This window comes from Oenanthe melanoleuca, chromosome 1A, assembly GCF_029582105.1.
Source record: "Oenanthe melanoleuca isolate GR-GAL-2019-014 chromosome 1A, OMel1.0, whole genome shotgun sequence".
Classification (NCBI taxonomy): Eukaryota; Metazoa; Chordata; class Aves; order Passeriformes; family Muscicapidae; genus Oenanthe; species Oenanthe melanoleuca.
The window spans coordinates 64,242,203-64,261,683 of record NC_079334.1 but is presented as its reverse complement, the minus strand read 5'-3'; the positions used below and the strand labels follow the sequence as shown (position 1 = coordinate 64,261,683).

At 40.8% G+C, this 19,481-nt stretch overlaps 1 protein-coding gene across 13 annotated transcripts in view; it reads left to right on the top strand.

Moving 5' to 3' along the window:
• The window catches only part of CELF2 (CUGBP Elav-like family member 2), a 373,808-nt gene that overhangs the window by 286,946 nt on the left and 67,381 nt on the right, over positions 1–19,481 (top strand). For all 13 annotated transcript variants that reach the window (XM_056507927.1, XM_056507918.1, XM_056507892.1 and 10 more), the window contains 2 exons: positions 9,524–9,572; positions 18,071–18,205. In XM_056507927.1, coding sequence (XP_056363902.1) covers positions 9,524–9,572; positions 18,071–18,205 — 184 coding nt within the window. The remainder of the gene's footprint in view (positions 1–9,523; positions 9,573–18,070; positions 18,206–19,481) is intronic.

Here is a 19,481-nt window from a genome sequence, read left to right as displayed (position 1 = left end):
ATGCTTGCTTGCCTTTCTGAAATGTTGCTGTCACTAGTCATTCCTTTTAAAGGGTTATCTCCTGAATTCCAGCTTGGCAAAGGTAGAGGATATTGATGAGAATAATCACATGGTGTTTTCCCAGAGCATAGTTCACAGAGGAGAACAAGCAAGCACAGAGCAGCGTAAGTCTTAAAATACAGCTCCTGCAAAACAAGCATTTTATATCCTGGTCACTTTGACCTCTCTCAGAACTGAGCTTCTGTTTTGCACTACAAAAGCCATTGCATGTTTTTAAAAACCTATGATTTAAACTAAATTTCTTCACAGTCATTGGTAACCTGAAAGAAAAGTTATTTTGTTTTCGATTGGGACTGGGTTTTTGGGGAAGAAGAAGGATAGAGGATTGTTTTGTTTTCTTAACAGATTTCTAAAAACCATCCTAGAAGTTGATGTGGGATCAGAGGAATTTATGTAGAAAGGGAGGGGACCAGTCTTGAGCATTAGCACCCTAGAATGGTGACCACAGACTGAGCTACTTGAATATTTTCATTTGGCAGCAGGAAAGGTTTGTTTTAAAATGGGGACTTCTCAAGCTTTCACAGATTCTGAGAAGGGCAAAATTCCCCAAATATGCCCTCAGGAGTCATGCTCCCTAAGTGGGGAACCTGGGAGAAATGTGGAATCTTTTTCTGGGAGAAATATGAAATCTGCCTTTGCAGACCACTCAAGAAAGAAAAGGTCTCTGCTGTGCTGCCTTCCCCTTTTGAGATGTTTGAGGGACCTCTCTGTCAGTCCCATGGGAAGACTTTACGTAGAAGATGACTTCATAGGTAGCATGTTGTGGCTTTGCCCTGGCTCTGTTTTCCTAATACTAATACGGGAAAAGGAGGTGTTAGATTTGAAGGGAAAATACTCCCTTTAAAGTCTCAATCTCCTGTTGACTTCTGGAAACAAACACCCAACTGTGGAGATGGAAGAAAGTACATCTTCAGAACACTTGAGTCATGTCCAGTGGGATACTGACTGGAAGGCTTGTGTCATGCTGGGAATTGAGTCCTGGCATCTTAGGTCATGCTGGGTAAATCCACCCAATGCACAGCAAGGCTGCATTAGTTATTAGCTGACATCCCAAAGCCACAACAGCTTGGCTGGCATTTGGTTCCTCCAGCAGCCCTGGATCGCTGCTTCAGGTTCTTATGCCACCTCTCAAATAGGATATCTAGGGAGTAATATTGTAAAAATAACCCTGCCTGTGTGGAGTACACCTGCTAAATAATGTCTTACCTACACCTGATGATACAATTACAAGATTTTGCCTTGACAGGCTTGGCTTCGGTTGTGGAATAACTCCAGATGCATCACATGGAGCCTCTGTGCCTTTTTCCCATCTTCTTCCTTTCTGCTGCAAAGAGCCAGCAGCAGTGAGTACCTCTGGTGTTAGGAGAGGAATCAATTAGAGCATGAGGAGCTCGGGCTCTGGTGCAGTGCAGACAGCTCAGCTCCCTCTGGATCCTCATTCCAGGCCATGCTGTGCTTCCCTGCATGGCACTGGGCAAGTCTCACTGCGCTCCAGTTTCAGCTCACAAACCTGGGCAGCGTTTTTTGCCCCTTGCAATCACCTTGAATGGGTGCTAAAACCCAGTCAATTAATGTCACAGAGAGGCTTCAGTTATCTCCCGTCCCCACCCCACCGTCATGCAAACTTCAATTGGCAAAATGTCAACAGAAGTTATTGCTGCTGCCGATGAGATGGATAACTCTCGCTGTTAAAATAATATCTGACGTTTTGCTCCAGTGTCTAATGGCTTTGCTTTTTAAGCATGGATGATGCAAAATATCCCCAAGGCATTATTCCCAACAAGTTATAGAATCCCACTTAATGTCTATTTTTAGGATTGAATAGGTTCTGTAAAGGCTCATTTGTTTGAAGAAAGGATAGTTAATAACTTTGCTTTCCATGTGATTTTGAAGAGACAATTTTTGGCCATATCTCCCCTTCTTTATCCCCACTTTGTTTGGCTCGCTTGTGTCCTGGAGTTGTTGCCATTAGTGTGGGAGGTAAGAAATTAAGGAATTAAATAAATGGAGGAGAACTGCTAAAAGAGCAACAGTAGCTATTTGTACACTGGGAAGTGGTGTATCACTTCTAAGATATCCAACTTTTTAATTTCTATATGAGAGTACATTTAAAAGAGACTGAGTGCTACAGCCTAATTAGTGAATGTGTTGGAGGAACAGCAGAATGTGGGGGTGACTAGATGAAGAATAATAATAATAATAATAATAATAATAATAATAATAATAGTAATAATAATGTTATTGTTATTTTATTATTATTTAAAAGCACAGCATTGTTTTTAATCTCCCTCACTAATGTTTAATTTAACTTGAATTTGAACCACAGAGTGTAGTGGATTGCAAATGACTGAGTTGGAAAGCTTCCAAAAGCCATTGAATTTCAGTGGTTTTAGTGTTCTCCGGTAAAACAACTTGTTTTAAGCAAGCTATAGGCTTGTTTTTGTGCTCTAAATAGAAAATAATGATGTTATGCATTACCGCATGAACTATATTTGGCACCCACCAGCAATATTCATTTTCTCTTGCTTCTCTCTCTTCCTCCTTCCCTCCCCCCCTCTCCCTCTCTCTCCCTCCAAAAAAAGCATGTATATATGTCTGACAGTAATCTAGGAGGCCAAGTAACAGATCATATTCTTATACTACTAAATTTGTATGAATGCCTAACACAGCTTAAATCCCTTAAATTGGGATTTATTGAAAGGATGACAGCAAACAATCTTCTAGCTATGCCATTGCTCAGGCAGTTACAGCAACTGCTTTACATTTATTTGTGAGAGTCTAAGTGATAAATGCACATTTGTCCTCTTTTATCCATGAATAAATGAAGGTGAATTACTTCTACCAGTGCTGGGAATCCAAAGCTCTGCCTGTGCTGGTGAAGCCAGCAGGAGCATGGTGCTGGTCAGCATTTTCCTGCCTGGTGTGTGGGCATATTTTGGGGGAATAACATGAGCTACACACTGTTCCCACTGGACAGTGTGGACAAGGATATCCTGTTTCGAGTGGAAGGAGGAGTACAGCTGTGTAAGTGCAAGTGCCACACCATTTATTTTAAGATCCAGAGAACAGTCCTTTGCCTCTTTTATTCCCTAGTATTTATTTGGCCTTGGAGATTATCCCCAGTTCCCAGAGAAGTTCCCAAAGAGCTAGGCAGATATTGACTGCGTAATTCAAGTTAGTTTGACCCTGGAGGAGTCATTCTAAACAGTTCTTTTCGATAGGAAAATACACCTCTTTCACTTCTGGGAAACTCTTATTACTTGTGAGTCACAAGGGTTTAAAAAAGCAAAAACAGCTGGCAATGAAATGATGTGAGAAATTGGTGTACTTTCAGCTCGTCTGAAAGATCCTATGAAAAACTGGGGAGATAAAAGCTGAAATTAGGGGCAGGGCAATGGGTATAGAGGTATCTGCACATAATAGTTCAGAAAAACAATGGTCTCTAAGGACACTGAAAATCATTTAATTCTCTGGTGCTTATGGACTATTTTCTCTTCTTCCTCCAATCTTTGGGTAGGTCAATACATTCCCTCCTGACTTCCAGACTCAGTAGAGGTTCTCAGAAACCTGGTTGGTCTTGTTTTTTCCTTTGACTACTGGTCTAATTAAACTGCACTCACTAATTGGATCAGGAGCTTGGAGAGAGCTTTGAATTAATTTTCAGACCAGAGTTAGGCAAAGATCATAATTTTTTTCTCACTGGTTTTCATGCTGGTAGCTCTTTAGGTGCTTTTCTTCTGAGCCCTTAGACTGTTTCTGCTGCTCCTTTTAATATTTCCTTCCTCTTCGGTTTTCCTACAGATTCCAAAAGTCTCAGAATTTCTAATCCTTCACCCAAACAGAATATTAGGGTTTAATTAAGGTCTAATGTCTCTTCTTCTCTCTTTCACATTCTATCTTGACATTTTACAGTTCCAAGATGTAAAAAATATGAAAGAAGTCCCCTTTGGCTTCAGCAGTGATTAATGCTAGCAAGAAGTAGGTCCCAAAGTGCTAGAAATGCAAGATACATGCAAGCTGTCATCATTTAATCCTACTGCTTTTTGTTTGGTTTGATTGTTACCCAAGTAACCCAAGTTCTTCAAATTTACCCTTTGCTTGGGGGAAGGTTTAGCTCCATTTTATGTGGTGTTTCTCTCTGATGTGGACTGTGAAGGTGACAAACTGAGTTGGTCATGGCTAGAATCTTATAGGCAAGGCAGATGACAAGGAAAGAAGGAAGAGGACAGGTCTGGAAAGGGCTAAGAGCTCTGGAAGTCTGGTGGTGGCTTTAAAGGATTATAGAAAGATGATGACACGAGTGGTAAGGAGTGAGGAGTCATGGATAGCATTCTCCACACACAATCCCTCAGCTCTGATGGTGAAAAGTCACGTTCTGCTTAACTTTAGAGGACTTTCAGAAGGTGATCATTGACTGCCATGCTGAGCTGGGTGAAGGTTAGGGCAGGTCTGATGTGCATTCAGAGTCTTTTTTTGCCAAGTGGTTTTCCTTCCTCAAGGCACAAGTAATGACAGGAGCAAGGCATGTGCATCCACAGTGACAGGAATGGACAATAAAAGCTCCTAAAAGAATCATGTATGAAGGTGCTTTTGCAGTGGACCGTAAAAAAAAAAAAAAAAAAAAAAAAAAAAAAAAAGAGATTTTTCAGTCTAGATAGCCAAAGTTTCAGAGGTGCTGAGGGTATCCAAATTTCACAGACTCAACACAGCTGCAGCAAAATGAGCCCATCAGCTCCTTCATCTTCACTGAAAGGCATCTCCTGGTTTTAATTGCCCAAGCCCTGCACAAGACTAACACACTCATGTTTAACATCTTAAAGCAGCCAGTACAGACCATTTTGAGTGCCAACACTCTCCTCCTGCAAACCTTGCTTCACTCACAGAAATTGCTGCTCGCAGGAAGTCTTTAGTTTACCCAGAATATCTGAATGACCATTTCTCTTCAAAAAATTGATGGAAAGCAGGTGTCCAAAAGCCTTTTCAGCCAATATATTGACAACTCTGAAATGTGATTTAAGCAGTTGCTGTTGATGCAATGATGACTTGGAGTGTGCCAATCCCATGCTCACCCATGCCTGGAGACAGTTCTTACCCATCCACCTCTGATACCTCAGGCTTAAGATTACACCTGATTTGAAGCATCCCCTGACTAAACAAAACAAACCACGAGCTGATCACCTTCTGCAGTGTGCAACCACACAATAGTAATCACAGCTAATGACTCTGCTAAATGCTAGGCTGCACACACCTCCTTGTTTGGTGTTTGTTTTGTATACAGAAGGTAACATCGACTGAATAACGAGGATGCCAAGTTACAGATGGGGTTGTGGAATGGTATTTGACAGCCGATTAGAGTAATCTGACAGAAATGATGACTTAATCACCACGACAGACTCCAAATTCCCAGATAGAATTCCACCCAGGTTAATCTAATTTCCTTGCAATATTTTTGCCAGAAATAGACTCTTAGCCGGCTTGTTTTCTCCCATGCAGATGTCACATGGCTTTGACAAGAATGTAAATAGGTACTGTTATTATTGTAGAAAAGATGACTTGGAGGTTCTAAAGCTGGAGAGGTTGCTTGCCTTTGAGATGCATTGAGTGGCTTTGCTGTGTTTTTTTCTCTAATAACATTATGTTTACATACAGCAAGATGTACTCAGGAAAAGGAGGGGGAAAGGTGTAACTATTCAATTGTAATTCTAGGCCATGGCATGGTCCTGCTGCTGCCCTAGACATTGCCAGAAGCCAGATTCTCATTAATTTCAGGGGGAATTTCAGGGTTGCATGTTTGATAAGGGTTTCTTTGCCTTTTTGATTCCCATGGACTACCTCAGCACCTCTGCTTGGGATGCACCCAAGGAGAGGCAGTGATGTGCTTGGCCCCAGGCTTTGGGTGGCCTCTGTGACAGCACAAGCAGCAGTGAAGCTCCCACTTTGCTGCCAGCCCTGCCACAAGGCACTGGCAACCTTGGACAGCAGGCATTTTCCTGCTGCCAGCTGTAAAACAATGGCATGGTGTGTTTGGTGTGTTGTGAGACCCACGGATGGAGAGCACCTGCAGGAAAGGCAGGTCATGCCCTGCTTGCTGCACGAGTGTGTTCAGCAGAACTCTCTGAGGAGAGGTTGCTCCTCACAGCCCATACTCCAGACTGGATTTGACACAGTGCTTGCCAGGGGAAGCTGCCCATGCTCAGAAAGAACTTGCCTGAAAGCTGTGTTGTTCTCTTTTACTGTGTGTGCTGAGCGCAGGATGATGTTCAACTTAATAAATTCCTTGCTGAGGTTATTTTTCTCATTCTTGCCTCTTTATTAATTGTAAGTGTGCATTCATAAATACTGTATTTTCATAAGGAAAGCTTTCTTCAAGAAAAGAAGAAAATATTTCCTGTTGTTCTGTGTGACAACATGACATACTGAGAAATCACTTACCTTGAAATCCATAAGTGATGTATAGCTACAATAACATCTTTCTGATAAGATGAGAAATCCTTCATTTCGGTAGATGACATGATTCTAGTGAGTGGCATCTAATTTGAAACAGTTTTATATCATCTATAATCTTTTGGAGGGCCTGGGAAAGCACAGCTATTTTATTGTTTTATAGCCTGCAGTTATACAAGAAAGATACAAAACGTACAGATTATTTTCTCTTTTGCTCATTGTAGGATATACCTATTTAGCTTTTGTCTCTGCCCCTTTAATTTTCTTATTCACTGCACACTTCTTTGAGAGTCATTCTTTTCTTTTCTTTTCCTTTCCTTTTTACACCTACCTTTAAATATTTTATGGGTAGAGAGCTTATAATATGTATTGTCACGGCAGTTGTCTCTAGAGGTCAGCAATGAGTTTAATAATGAGATGCGAACCAGTGACTCTGTAAAACCCATTTCAGGTTATAAATGGCATGTTTTATTGAATCTAGTGTTAAAGGTTGTTAACGTATCAATTGGTGATGGTCAGGGTTAAACAAGCTTCAACAAGAGCCCTCTCATGTTAGGAAACTGTCAGTAAGGTATTTTTCCACTTTCCTCATCGCTGAAGCCAGGTTTGTGTATCACATCCATTTTCCTGGGGGTGAGCTGGATCTTTTATTAGTTTTGCACCAATATAATTTTAAGCCCAGTGGTATCACTCCCAAATTCAGCTTGATGGTGAAGAGAATTTGGACCATGAGTGTTTAGCAGAAACTTTTGAAATCAAGTCAAAACACATTTGAAGCATCATGTTAAATCTTGCCTCTTGCTTTGTGAATGTACCAGATTACTGAGTTAATGAACCTGGGTAATGATGTGTGACTGAAGAGGATGACTTTGGATATGCAGTGTTTGTCAGGTAACACTGATCTTTGTGTTGTGACCATGGGCTGCAAAAATATCTTCTTCATGTGAATTTGGTCTAAAGTTGGTTTCTCTGGTTTGGGCAGTTTGAAAAGTGAGAGGTTTTTAACATTGTTAGAACAGCCTTTATTCAAAATATCCTCCTCTTAGGGGCACATAAATGCATCTGTGAAGAGCAATAGATTGATTCTCTGTCTACAAAAGGTCTGAAATTGGGCTGGGTTTTTCTTGTATTCTGCATATTCCTCATTGCTTGCCTTTCTTTCCTCTATTTTCTCACAACTCCATTGCTCCTCAGAGACATCAGTAACCTGCAACAGCCTTGTGCAGCAAGTTGCACCTTTTTTCTTCCTTCTGTTTTTGCTTGCTAAGTGGACATGCTGCCTCACATTCACATGAATTTTAAGTCTCCTGCAGTGCCCAGTGTACTGTTGATGTCAGGAAAAATCTTAACCATTAAAAAAGACAGAGAATGATAGAAGTTCCCTTTTTTCTATAAAACTGATTTAATAAGAGTGGTGGCAGGCAAGTGCTGGGCTATTAAAGTCCATTTAGGAAACAAATGATTCAGAGAGAGCAGAATTGTTAGAACTGAAGAAAATGTATGCATCCCAACAACTACATCTACCTTGTGGCTTTGCCTTACCCTAAGACACAGTGGGAGCTGTGCAAGCAGCACAGGGAATGCATTGATTTGCAAGGCCAGGGAGTGTTCTGGACTTGGAGTAAATCTAACAGAAACATTCACAGTAATATTTCATATTTTCTAAAGAATCCAGCAACTTTTTCCTTGGTGGTTAAGTTACTTCACCAAAAGCAATGCAGATGTGGGTTTCTGTGCAGCTTTGAAAGCATATTTGATATAAGGGCATGGATGTTCTCTCCTGCTCAGCTGTTTTTGTTTCCCAGAGTTTGTCATAACAATCTTTTATTAAAAAAATGGAATTGCCTCTGACATTTTCAGGCAATACGCAGCTGCGCTGCACTGAAAAATGATACAAAAGTAGAAAGAGCATCCATTTTTTTACCTCTTCATGTGAATTGGTGAGGAATTGCTGAGAAGAGGAAAGGCAGAGGTGCTTCTGCTGCTGGAAGGTTTGTGCAGTCAAATCCCAGTAACTATGCAGAGCCCAACTAAGAAAATAAAAACAGAGATTTTTTTTTTTTTTTTTTTTTTTTTTTTTTTGCAAGCTTAAACATATCCCACATTGAATCTCAATGTGATATCAGTTCTGGAGGCTTTTGGGAAGCTGTAATAAAATTTCCCTGAACACACCACAGTGGCCACAGGGCTGGCCATCACCAATGTCCTGTGGAAAACTCTGATCATGAGGGAGCTCAACTGCTGTGGGGTTATTATCCTGAAAGGACAAAAACAAAATTTGTAGAAATGAGGACACACCAGACCAAGTGTGCCAAGGTGGGATGTTTAGCACAGAACTCTGCACACAAGGGTTGGTTTCCCTTGCAGTAAAAGGGACATGAATGGAGAAAAGGTTGAAAAGGAAAAAGGATTTGGAGTTTTTATGGATGCCAGAATTGTTACGTGTTGTGGAAGCTTTATGGATGAATGTGCAATGTATTCTCAAACAAAAATATGAGATACTAAACAATTATAGGAAGCTATTTTAGGAATCAAGATCTCTTCTTCTTCAGTCCTGAAAGAATCAGCACAAATTTTTAATTACAAGCAAAGTTCGTTTGTCAAACTCAACTCCTCTGAGTACATTTGAAATGCTTACTTAAATTACTTGAAAATTACATCTTGGTTTTGGCAGTGGTTGAGCTCAAGGAAAAAAAAAGTTGGTAAAACAGAAACCAAGCATGCCATAAACTAATGAGGGCTGTAACTTTAGAGGTCTTCTGAAACTAGATACAGCAAATTAAAGATTTATATGAGTCCTATGGGCCCAATGATCTTTTTTTTTTTAACTTCCTCATTATGAAATACTCCTTTACCATTTTATTTTTTATAAGCCTATAATACAGTGTTATTTTGAACTTATATAATTTCAACATGGTTAATATTAAATCGTGTCTCTTTTTAGCCCTTCATTAAAAACATCACTCTTGATTTTTATGACTATCCAACCTGCCTTACTCTCTTTCATTTTTGTTTTTAGATGCATCATCCTATTCAGATGAAACCTGCAGATAGTGAAAAGTCAAATGGTATGTGTTCAATTTCTTTTTACTTAATTGTGTCTTTTGCTAAACTAATGTAAGCATAACTCCTTTTTGTGGTGAAAATAACAGGCAGTTTCCCTGTACCTGACATGTTGGGAAGGTGTTGAGCTGCTCTGAACTCCCTTTTATCATCTGATTTGAAGAAGGAAGGAAATGTCCTCAGAAAGGGTCTTCCTTGTACCTGCTGTATGTCATGATCTACCTCACTGCATACATCCTTCCCTTGGGTTCTCCTAACAGTGAGATAATGTGGGAGCACCTGAGATTGATAAGATGGAAATAAAATGTTAATGCTGAAAATTAAAATAATAAAAACAAAAAGGCGTACCTGTGTTAACAAACTATATAAGTACATGATTTGCCTTAAACATTTGCCAAAGCTACCTTTTTACAGAATGATGCCATTCTGAATCTGAGCCAAATTTAGGTTTTAATCATATGCTTCATTATGAACTGGGAAGCCCACTTTGGAGCTCTCTGTATACTTATTCCTCAAAACGATTGAAAAATGAGTGCTATAAAGACAGTAATATCCATTTGGAATACTAGGGTACTGCCTAAGTGGATGTATATGACATGCAAAATAGATGGCAAGCCAAATCTATTAAACATGCCAGGTTTATGTATTCAGGGAAATAAGATAATCGAGTGGTAGTGCAACTTGGCGGCGTGTGATTCTTTAAAAATATATACGTGTATATTTTGCCCCTTGATTTGTTCCTGTAATTTTCTAAAATATATGTTAAAGATATCATCTGCCTTCTTAGATTGCAAGAGCTTCATTTTCCCTTAAGGCCCACATAATCAGAGCTGGTTCCTCCAACAGGCATCTTTGCACCTCATTAATTAGTAATCAGGGCAGAAGCCGTGCACTTAGAGATCTACATACCTGCAAATGTAAATTATGATTGGGCTCTAAATCTCTCCGCAAGGCTTTTTTAAGGCTTCTTTTTTTGCTAATTGTAGTGCATCCCTTTTTCAGGCTTCTCCAAGGATTATGAAGTTTGGAAGGAAATTAAAAGTTCACATTACGCTAGGTTTTCCATTGTGACAACTTTCCAAACAAAAGTGGCCATGAGTACAGGAAATGTGAGCCCTCACCCATTTGTATGGGAGGGGGTGTTCTCTCTCTCAGGTTGGAATCATAGAATCGTTGAATATTCTGGGTTGGAAAGGATGGATATCCATCCATGAGAATTCTCAAAGTCAATTCCTGGCCCTGCACAGGACAATCCCAAAAATCCCACTGTGTGCTTAAGAGCATTGTCAAATGCTCCATGACCTCTGTCACTCTGGTGCTGTGACCACTGCTCTGGGGAGCCTGTTCCAGTGCCCAGCCAACCTCTGGGTGAAGAAGATTTTCCCAAAGATTTTTAGCAGTGATTTCTTGCTGTCTTTGAGTGCTCAGAATAGAGACCAAGGCACCTGGATGGGCAGGACTGAACTTTTCAGGCCCCACTGTGGTCAAGGAGAATGTTGCTGCTGGAATCCAAACTCCAGTCCCTAGTATTTAGTGCTAGCAGTGGGCACAATTATCCCTTAGGAACACTGGCCTGATCTCTCTGAACTAAGTATGGCCTCTATGGGCTCTTCTTTCAGAGACAAATTTCACCTCAATTTCCTTGGCAAATTAGAAAAATAAGAGGCAATGGGCCAAAATTGACTCCCAGTGAGTTACTTGTTCATTGCCTGAAGTGTTTCTTTCTAAAGGAGATTGAACATATTGGAAAAACACTGTGGGGAATTGTGCAAATTCTGTCTCTCTCTGCAAGTAGTGCCTGCTTGGAAAGCAGGGTAGGTTGGCTCCTGGCTGCTGCTGTTAGTCTGGGGTTATCTGCATGAAACTCCTGTCTGCACTGTGGGAATACTCTCTTATTTTCTGGCATCTATTCCAAGCATAAAAATCACAAGGGATTGAGTTTTTTCACGGTTTTTTTTTTTTTCCTTGCCTTTCTTTGTATTTTTGGGGAAAAACAAATTGTCAGTTCAGGGGTTCCAACTGTCAAATTAAACACCTTTTTAAATTTAGACTCCTGAAGGGTATGGGAACTTTTGATAGGCATGATCAAGGGGTGGTAAACTTTTTTTTTTTTATTCGACTGGAGAAACAGAAGGCAAGCTAATACCACAATGATGGTAATAATGGTTCAGCCCCTCAGAAAGACAGGGTGTAGGTATGGGGTTCAGGGAGGGGGTGGCAGTTTGCAAGCAGCTTTGAGATCAAGAAAAAGAAAAAACAGCAGCGTGGGGGATGTGGAGGTTTGTTTGGCACATATTTCCCATATGCTCCAGGCTATCCATCTGAGGAGGTATGTTATCCATGCCAACAGCAAATTGTAAACTGTACCTCTTCAACCAGACTGGTAAGTTCAAAGAGGAAAAGAAAAAAGACATGCCAAGGCATCCTGGTTTTCATGATCCATGGTGGTAGAGCTTTTGAGTACTTGAGTCTCTTTGATTTCTTAGTCATGGGGGATCCCAGTGGATTTTATGGGGAAAGTGGTGTTTCTCCGTTTGCAAAGAGGTTAAAGATATTTTCTTGGTCAAAAATTTCTTGTGGAAAGATGTGTAGGACAAATTGAACACTCTACAATTCTTCTGAGCTATACATGTTTGTAAAGGATTGATAGACCTGTTCAAGTTCCATAGGGAGGAAGGAGGTCCTCTCATTCAACGTACAGAGGCTTTCAAAGAACAGTATTTGCTGTGTGATTAAATGCCCCCTCTCCATAGTGAGTCCCTTGTAAAAAAGCTTTGAATGAGCATGCAAGCCAGAGACTACCAGGATGAAATGCTCCTCCTTTTCCATCACTGTCCCTGCCCTTACATGCCTGCACCACCTGAGGAATCTGTCCCTTGACACCAGAGGCCAGGCTCACCTCATGGAAACTGGGAGATGGTATGGAATGGACTTTCAGCACACCTGGACCAGGTTGCTCAGAGCCCCATCCAACCTGGCCATGAACACTTCCAGGGCTGGGGCATCCACAGCTCCTCTGGGCAGCCTGTGCCAGTGCTTCCTTCACTGCCTGCAAGGTGTCCAAGTCATTCCTCTGCTCAGGCAGATGGAGCAAATCTTGATCTCTTCCACCAAGCTTTTAGCACCTAGAGCTGATGGGGCAACACTTGCCCTCAGTTTTAATTAATTTATCTACCCAGGGGGATTCTGAAAAGCTTCTTAATGTTGAAAAACATAACATCTCTTGAAGATTTGCAGATGATGAATTTCGTAGCGTGTCCTAGTCTGATCACCTTTTTGCAGCTTGTTTTAACCTGTCTAGAAAGTTTTGGTTAAGGATTTTCTGCCAAAAAGCATGGTTTTTGGCAGAACTTTGAAGGTTCTACCATTGCTAGATTCATCACTCACAGTATTTATTCTCTTAAGGATATTTTCCCTTTTTCAAACAAAGGAGGTTCCTCCAGTCTAATGCTGAAAAACTTACAAACACCTGCTTGACTCTAAGTTGTCTGTGGCCATTAACATCCTACAATTTGCAAATGCTTAAATGTCCTGGATCTGGATTTGAACACATTCAATACTTTCAGGCACATATCCTGCAGACTGTGCTCTTAAATGGATCAAAGCATCACTGCTTCAGGCAAAAAAACCAAAATTCTCTATTTAAAAAAAAAAAAGTAAAGTAGAGAGGAGGGTAGCTGAGTAATCTTATAATTTATTTTTATTGATTTTACTAGTGGAAAATTTAAAAAATAATTTTGAAATTCTAAGTGGCACAACTTTGCGGATTTGGAGGTAGTAATTAGATGCCATATGTTAGCACTAACACATAGAAAAGTTGATAATTAATGCAGGCAGCTCCAGATTCAGGTGTGACTTTGACAGATTGTATGCAAGGGGTTTTCACAGGCTTACAGCTAGGGATGAAAAGTCTAATTTCACCCTTTCCTTTCTATATGGGAATAAAAAAAACAAACCAAAACAAAAACAAAACCTCCACACCATTTATACATAATTAACTATTTATCTATTTGCTCAAAAGAGAAGGCACCTTCTGGGGAGAAAATGAACTCTTTATCTGACTAGACTACTGAGAAATGTACAATAAAGGGTTATAATTTTGATCTTTCAGAATTTTGGGGGTTTAGAAGAGTGAAAAGTTATGTTTAATCTTCAGAGAGATTTCCCACGATTATTACAGGATTTAGTTCTTTGGTAGAATTCAGAAAACAATCTCTACTTCTTTATCCTCCTGGGTTAGCACAAGCAATCTAATACAGCCTGCAAGAAATGCTCATTACTGAAGCAAATTGAGTAAAGCTAAAGAATTAGACCCTTCAGGATGTTATTCTGCTTGCTGGATGTAGTGCTGTCAGAACAGGAGGCTCAGTTTGAGAAGTTCCCTCCCAGCAGAGACAGACTTCATCTGAGATAACCTTTGATGGCTAAGGCAGAGTTCTGGGCTCAAACACGAGGCCCAGGCATGTGTGCTAGTGATGGCAGTGCTAGCCTTGATGGGGTTACAGGAGCAGCTCAGCTCATTTTAACACAGGTGTCTGTACCTCTTCATGCAGTGTTCCTGCATTCTGGCAAGCCCCACCCCAAATCCAGCAGGCTTAGCACTGGATGTGTCACTGAGCTGCCCTGGCAGCACAGCCAGCCTGTGTTTGTAATGTGTTGGGATGGATTAAAGGTGAACCCCATCATCTGTTAATCAAGGAACTGTGCAGTTTCACACTTTCCTTCCTATAAATAGAACTTCAGGCCTTGTTTGCAGTGACCTTCTGGCTGCTTCTGCTCCATCAAGGAGGAGCACTCAGCCACCCCATCCTACCTGCTCTTCCAAACTGCTGTATCTACCTCATTCCCCCAGAGTGGTGTACAATAGTCAGAGCTCAACTAAGCCCATGAGTGAGGTTCAGAAATCATGATGTCAAACACATGCTAACAAAGTTCTGTTTTTTCTGGATTTTGAATTGTTGAAACCTACCCCAAGGGTGGGGGTGAGAGAGTTAACAAGCAGCAGTGAAATGCTTTTGAGATATGTGCACACAAGTGCTGGCCCTTGTCATGTTATCCTTCCCCCAGCCTCTTTCTTTGCCTGGTCTCTTTGCCCAAAGCACTCACAGCCTTGTCCAGTCCCTCAGAGCTCACTTATTCCTGATGTTCCTGCAGCTGGAGCTCAGGACATCTGGATGTTATCATGATGCCCAAGATCTGGGAGTTGGCTGGAAGGAAACAGCTTCTGTCGATCTACTCAGTCAATGTAAAAAAATCTGTAATCTGCCAGTATCAGGGGAGAGACTCCCATGACAAAAGCTATCCCACCTTGCTGGGAGGGGTGAGATCTGTCACTCCTTGAAGGAGCTGATCTCTTGGCATGGCCAGCAGCCAGCTGAGCTGAGACCAAACCTGCAGGTCACTGAAGTTAGGCCAGATGGGTTTAGGCTGCCATCCTTCCCCAACAGCAGCACCTGTCCCAGCCTCAGTGCTTTGCTGGATCACATGTGTTTAATGCTGGGCTCCTCATTTCTCCATGGGAGAAATCCAACACACACAGGAAAATCCACAGGCTTGGCAGATCCAGAGGGAAGTTTTCTAACCTCTAAATATATTTGACCCACACTTCTTGCACTCTGTTGTCTGATTCTCAAACCTTTCTTGTGTGGCTGGTAACAACTCATTTTAGAAAGAAAGAAGTGGCTGACCAAAAATGCAGAAATAACTCCTGAAAATCAGTCTTATCGAGGTGGAAAAGTATTCCTTTCTGTGTGTGGGAATATATTGTTAAAAACTCTTTCAGCCTAATAATATCAGATGTTCTATCAGATGGAGTGAAAACATGTCATTTTGATCTTGACAATTGTCACTTTAAATGCTTTTTATGCTGGGCCCCTAGTCAGAAAAAGAATAACAATTTTCTTAAGCTTCAGCACTGATCAGCACTGACTAATGGCACTGAATGCAGAGCACATCATCATATCAATATGTTTACTGTACTCTGAGCATTCTTCATGAAATCTGCATTTTGAAGATGTACAGTACGCAGGAGCTGGATGTTTAATTTACTATAAAATCACCCTCAAGCTGCAAACCTGCAAATCATGTTAGTTAAATGGCATATTTATAGGCTTACTAGCAAAACCAAAGGAGGCCAATGGGGAGTTCGTCACCTGCTACTCTTTGGAAAATTAAAACAAAGCCTTCTGTTCACATCTCATTCCTTCTGAGTCTCCATGTGAATCTCTTTGGTTTGAGGCTTAGTCCTGGCACCAAAGCAGGACCCAGGGAACCTCCTTTGGGATGCTGTGGTAGCCATTTGTCCAAATTAGCTATTTTTAAAAGAGGGTTGGAACCTAGACACCCTTACACCTTCACACTGTATTTCAAGATCAACCCAAATTTAAACTGGCTGATAATAGCTGACACAGAGACACAGAATAAGAGGTTCATAACACAGAGCAGAAGGCAATGTTTGGAAATGTGCTTCCTTGTCTCAAAACCTTTCCTGCACTGTGGCCATAGTCTGTGGCTGCTGTGGAGGGGACAGGCTGGCCAGAGAGCTTCCTCAAAAAGATTGCTGAAGGCAATATATGAATTGTCTGCAGCCAGGTTACAGGCATCCTTCCACCAGCAGAAGTGGCTGCCTGCACTCCTCTTGTAGCTGTGAGCAAGGCAATTTGGCTTTCCCACCCTTAAAATAATAATTAGCAGCATCAAGGTCAGCTATATATTATGAATCAGATGTAAAGTTTCATAATAAGACATATATATATGTATGTATGTATTTATATTTATGTATATATAAATATCCCAGCTTGCAGGTCTTATTTGCAGTCACGCATATTCAGCTCCTGATCTGTATATAACTGACTCATCCCATGCATTCATCATTTCTTAACCCTTTCTGGAGGGTTCACCTGCATGTGGAACCTCAATATAAAGTGTGAATGAAAATGTTCAGTCCTGAGGAATCTCTGCTGAAGAAAACATCTTCCCTTGGGTGTTAAATTCACACCAATTTTCTTGCAAGCTTGTAGAGTGAGAAGTTGGGATTGCAGGGGCTGCTCTCTGTTTTGGGTTCTGAAAAATGCATGGGTTTGGTGCTTGCTTGTATAAAAGCTACAAATGCTTTTTAAAGTCAGCAATTTAAGGAGAAAATTACTTCAAACGCTTCTCATGATCAATAAACACAAACCTCTTCTTGTTATTCTTGAAATTATTAAATGCACTGAAAATGTTGAAATATAACAAATAAAATCCTAGAAAAAATGGGCACAGTTGCTTCTTCCTCAGCTGCAATTTTTCCCATATGACAAACTCGTACTAATACAGGAGACAGAGTTAGAGAGCAAGGGAGGATTCATTATTTTTTTTTGTAAGCCCAGAAATGAAAATACTTCATTACAAAAATAATTTGCACAATAATAGAAATAAATAAGTGCAGTGCAGGCTCTCTGGAGTAAAGCTTTCTTTCCCTCTCTGCTTCCCCACAAACCCTGACAGTCTGCTCATTAACAGGGAATTGGATTTACATGCCATTTCCAGAGAAGAAGAAAGCACTGGTGTATGTACTGTATAATAAGCACTTAGATTTTTGGTTTAATATAGATGGGTGGGTGCGTTAGCATTTTTAAATTTTTCCAGAGTGAATTACGTTTTGATGACCTCTTTCATTTTTGACAAGAGTCCCCAGCTTTAGACCAGTAAATTTGATTTTGATTAATAGGACTGTGTGCATCCTGCTGCCACAGTCCAGCTTGTGCTGGTGTTGGTGACAGTGCAGGCAGGAAATATTCTACCAATAATTCAGGTAAAACACATTTTTCATGGTGGTTCTTTTTTTGGAAATTCAGCATTATTAAGCATAAAAGAGTGTTCAAGTGACGTCCTGAAATATGTCTTGTGCTGTCCTGAAGGGGAGAGGGCTGTGGCACTGGAAAAAAAACCAGCAGAAAAATTTAATGCATTCTTCTTCCAAAGCAGTCATTGCACACCTGCCCTTCCAGTGCTGTGCATTAAGTTGGCTGAAATTGAAAGCTCAGATAGGAGCTGCTCTCAAAACGTTTCTCAGGAATATTTTTCATTAGCTTGTATCATTACATGCACAATCCCTTCTTCACCCTCACCCCATCATGATTTCTTTCACACATGAGGGGGATGAGGGAATTTATCTGAATTAGAATCTATGCAAAGATACCTTTAAAAGTGTCTCTAGCAGAGGATACTTTCCTTTTAGAAGCCATGAAGGGGAGGTGTATGCAGAGTGACTAAGACAGCCAATTAATATGTTACATAAACAGCAAGCACCACTAGAAAAAGGAGAGTGAGAAAAACGAGCTATTTGGGGTGGGGGAGGGAGGGGGGAAGGGAGGTTGTAAGTATAAAGTGTTTGCCTTAGGACTTGTCTTCAGTTACAGAGCCAGGCTCACATGACTGGAGCTTGGTTTGATGTGGTAATGAAGCATTGATCACAGCAAAAAGATGAAATGGCCTTTGCTCATTCATTATTTTTATCTTCTAGCTGTGGAAGACAGAAAATTGTTCATAGGAATGGTTTCGAAGAAGTGTAATGAGAATGATATCAGGGTGATGTTCTCTCCGTTCGGCCAGATAGAAGAATGCCGAATCCTCCGGGGACCAGATGGGCTGAGCCGAGGTGAGTGTGCAGCCTGTAAAGTCTCTTTCCTTAAGTGCTAATTGGGAGATTTATGTCACAGCCAAGGTAGGCAGAGCTACTGTCTGCAGCGAGAGGTTATGCTGTATACGTCCCACGTGATGAAGGTATCCACGTGAACTTTTCACAGTGACTGAAATTATCACCTTTTATTTCCAGTGTCAGAAAGGTCTCGGTGCCAACATATTAACTGGTGTTATCACCCTGTTTGTCAGCTGGAGAGCTTCCTTTGCACCCTGAGAAAACCCCCTCAGTTTTCTGCTCTCACAAAATCAAAGTTGCTCCCCTGACCCCATTTCTGCTTTGTAGCACAAGGCCAAAAAAAATTTTAAAAGAAGGACAGGACTGTAAATGACTGCTTGAAGGCATGGAGGGTGATGGGACCTGGCCCTCGTTGTAGCATTATCTCCTCCATTCCTGTGTTTTCTGTAACTATATGCAAAACATAGGTCTGCTGTAACTGAGAAACAAAGAGGTTAGCTTGGACCTGAGAGCTTTGCCTGGACAAAAGTTTGTAAAAAGAGTTTTGAAATCCCGTGCCTCCAACACAACCCAAAAACCAGGGCAGAGGTGTTAGGCATCACCATTAGGAGTGGTCAAGTGGCCATCCTGAACTTGGAAAGGAAATGCTGCACTGATTTCAATAGCCAGTGATCCCTTTGAGTGCAAAAGTACCTTTTAGGTAAAGCCTTCTGAAAAACTATTGACAAGAAAGATAAATGTATATTGATGACACAGACTGTATATTAACTCCATGGTATATGGACCTGAATTTATTCTCGGAGCATGTACCTCCTCCAAACATCAGTGCCAGGTGTTGCTGAGTGGAAAAGGAAATAGGGATAGTCCCATCTCTCAGTGCAGGATTCTGCTGTTGTACCTGCCACAGTCATTTAATGGCACAGGGAGTAAAGTAATTTTAATTGTGGACCTGTGAAAAACATCACATCTATAGGAAAAATAAATACATAGAAAGTACACAGTTTATGCATTTTATTACATTTTCAAAAGGCATAGAAAAAGGTAATAGCACCCACTTTGCATATAGACATGAGTATATATTTAGAAATTTTTTCCTTTACTTTTGGATGTACTTGTTTCTAGTAGGTAATAGGATCCACATAATTTTGGGCAACAACTTGTGTATGGGGTTTCTTGTTTTGTGGGTGACCTAGTTTCTGTAAAACACCTATAAATTTCAGCAAAGGAAGTGCAGCTATTCCTATATATCATGGCACTGCTTGAAGGCATGTACTGT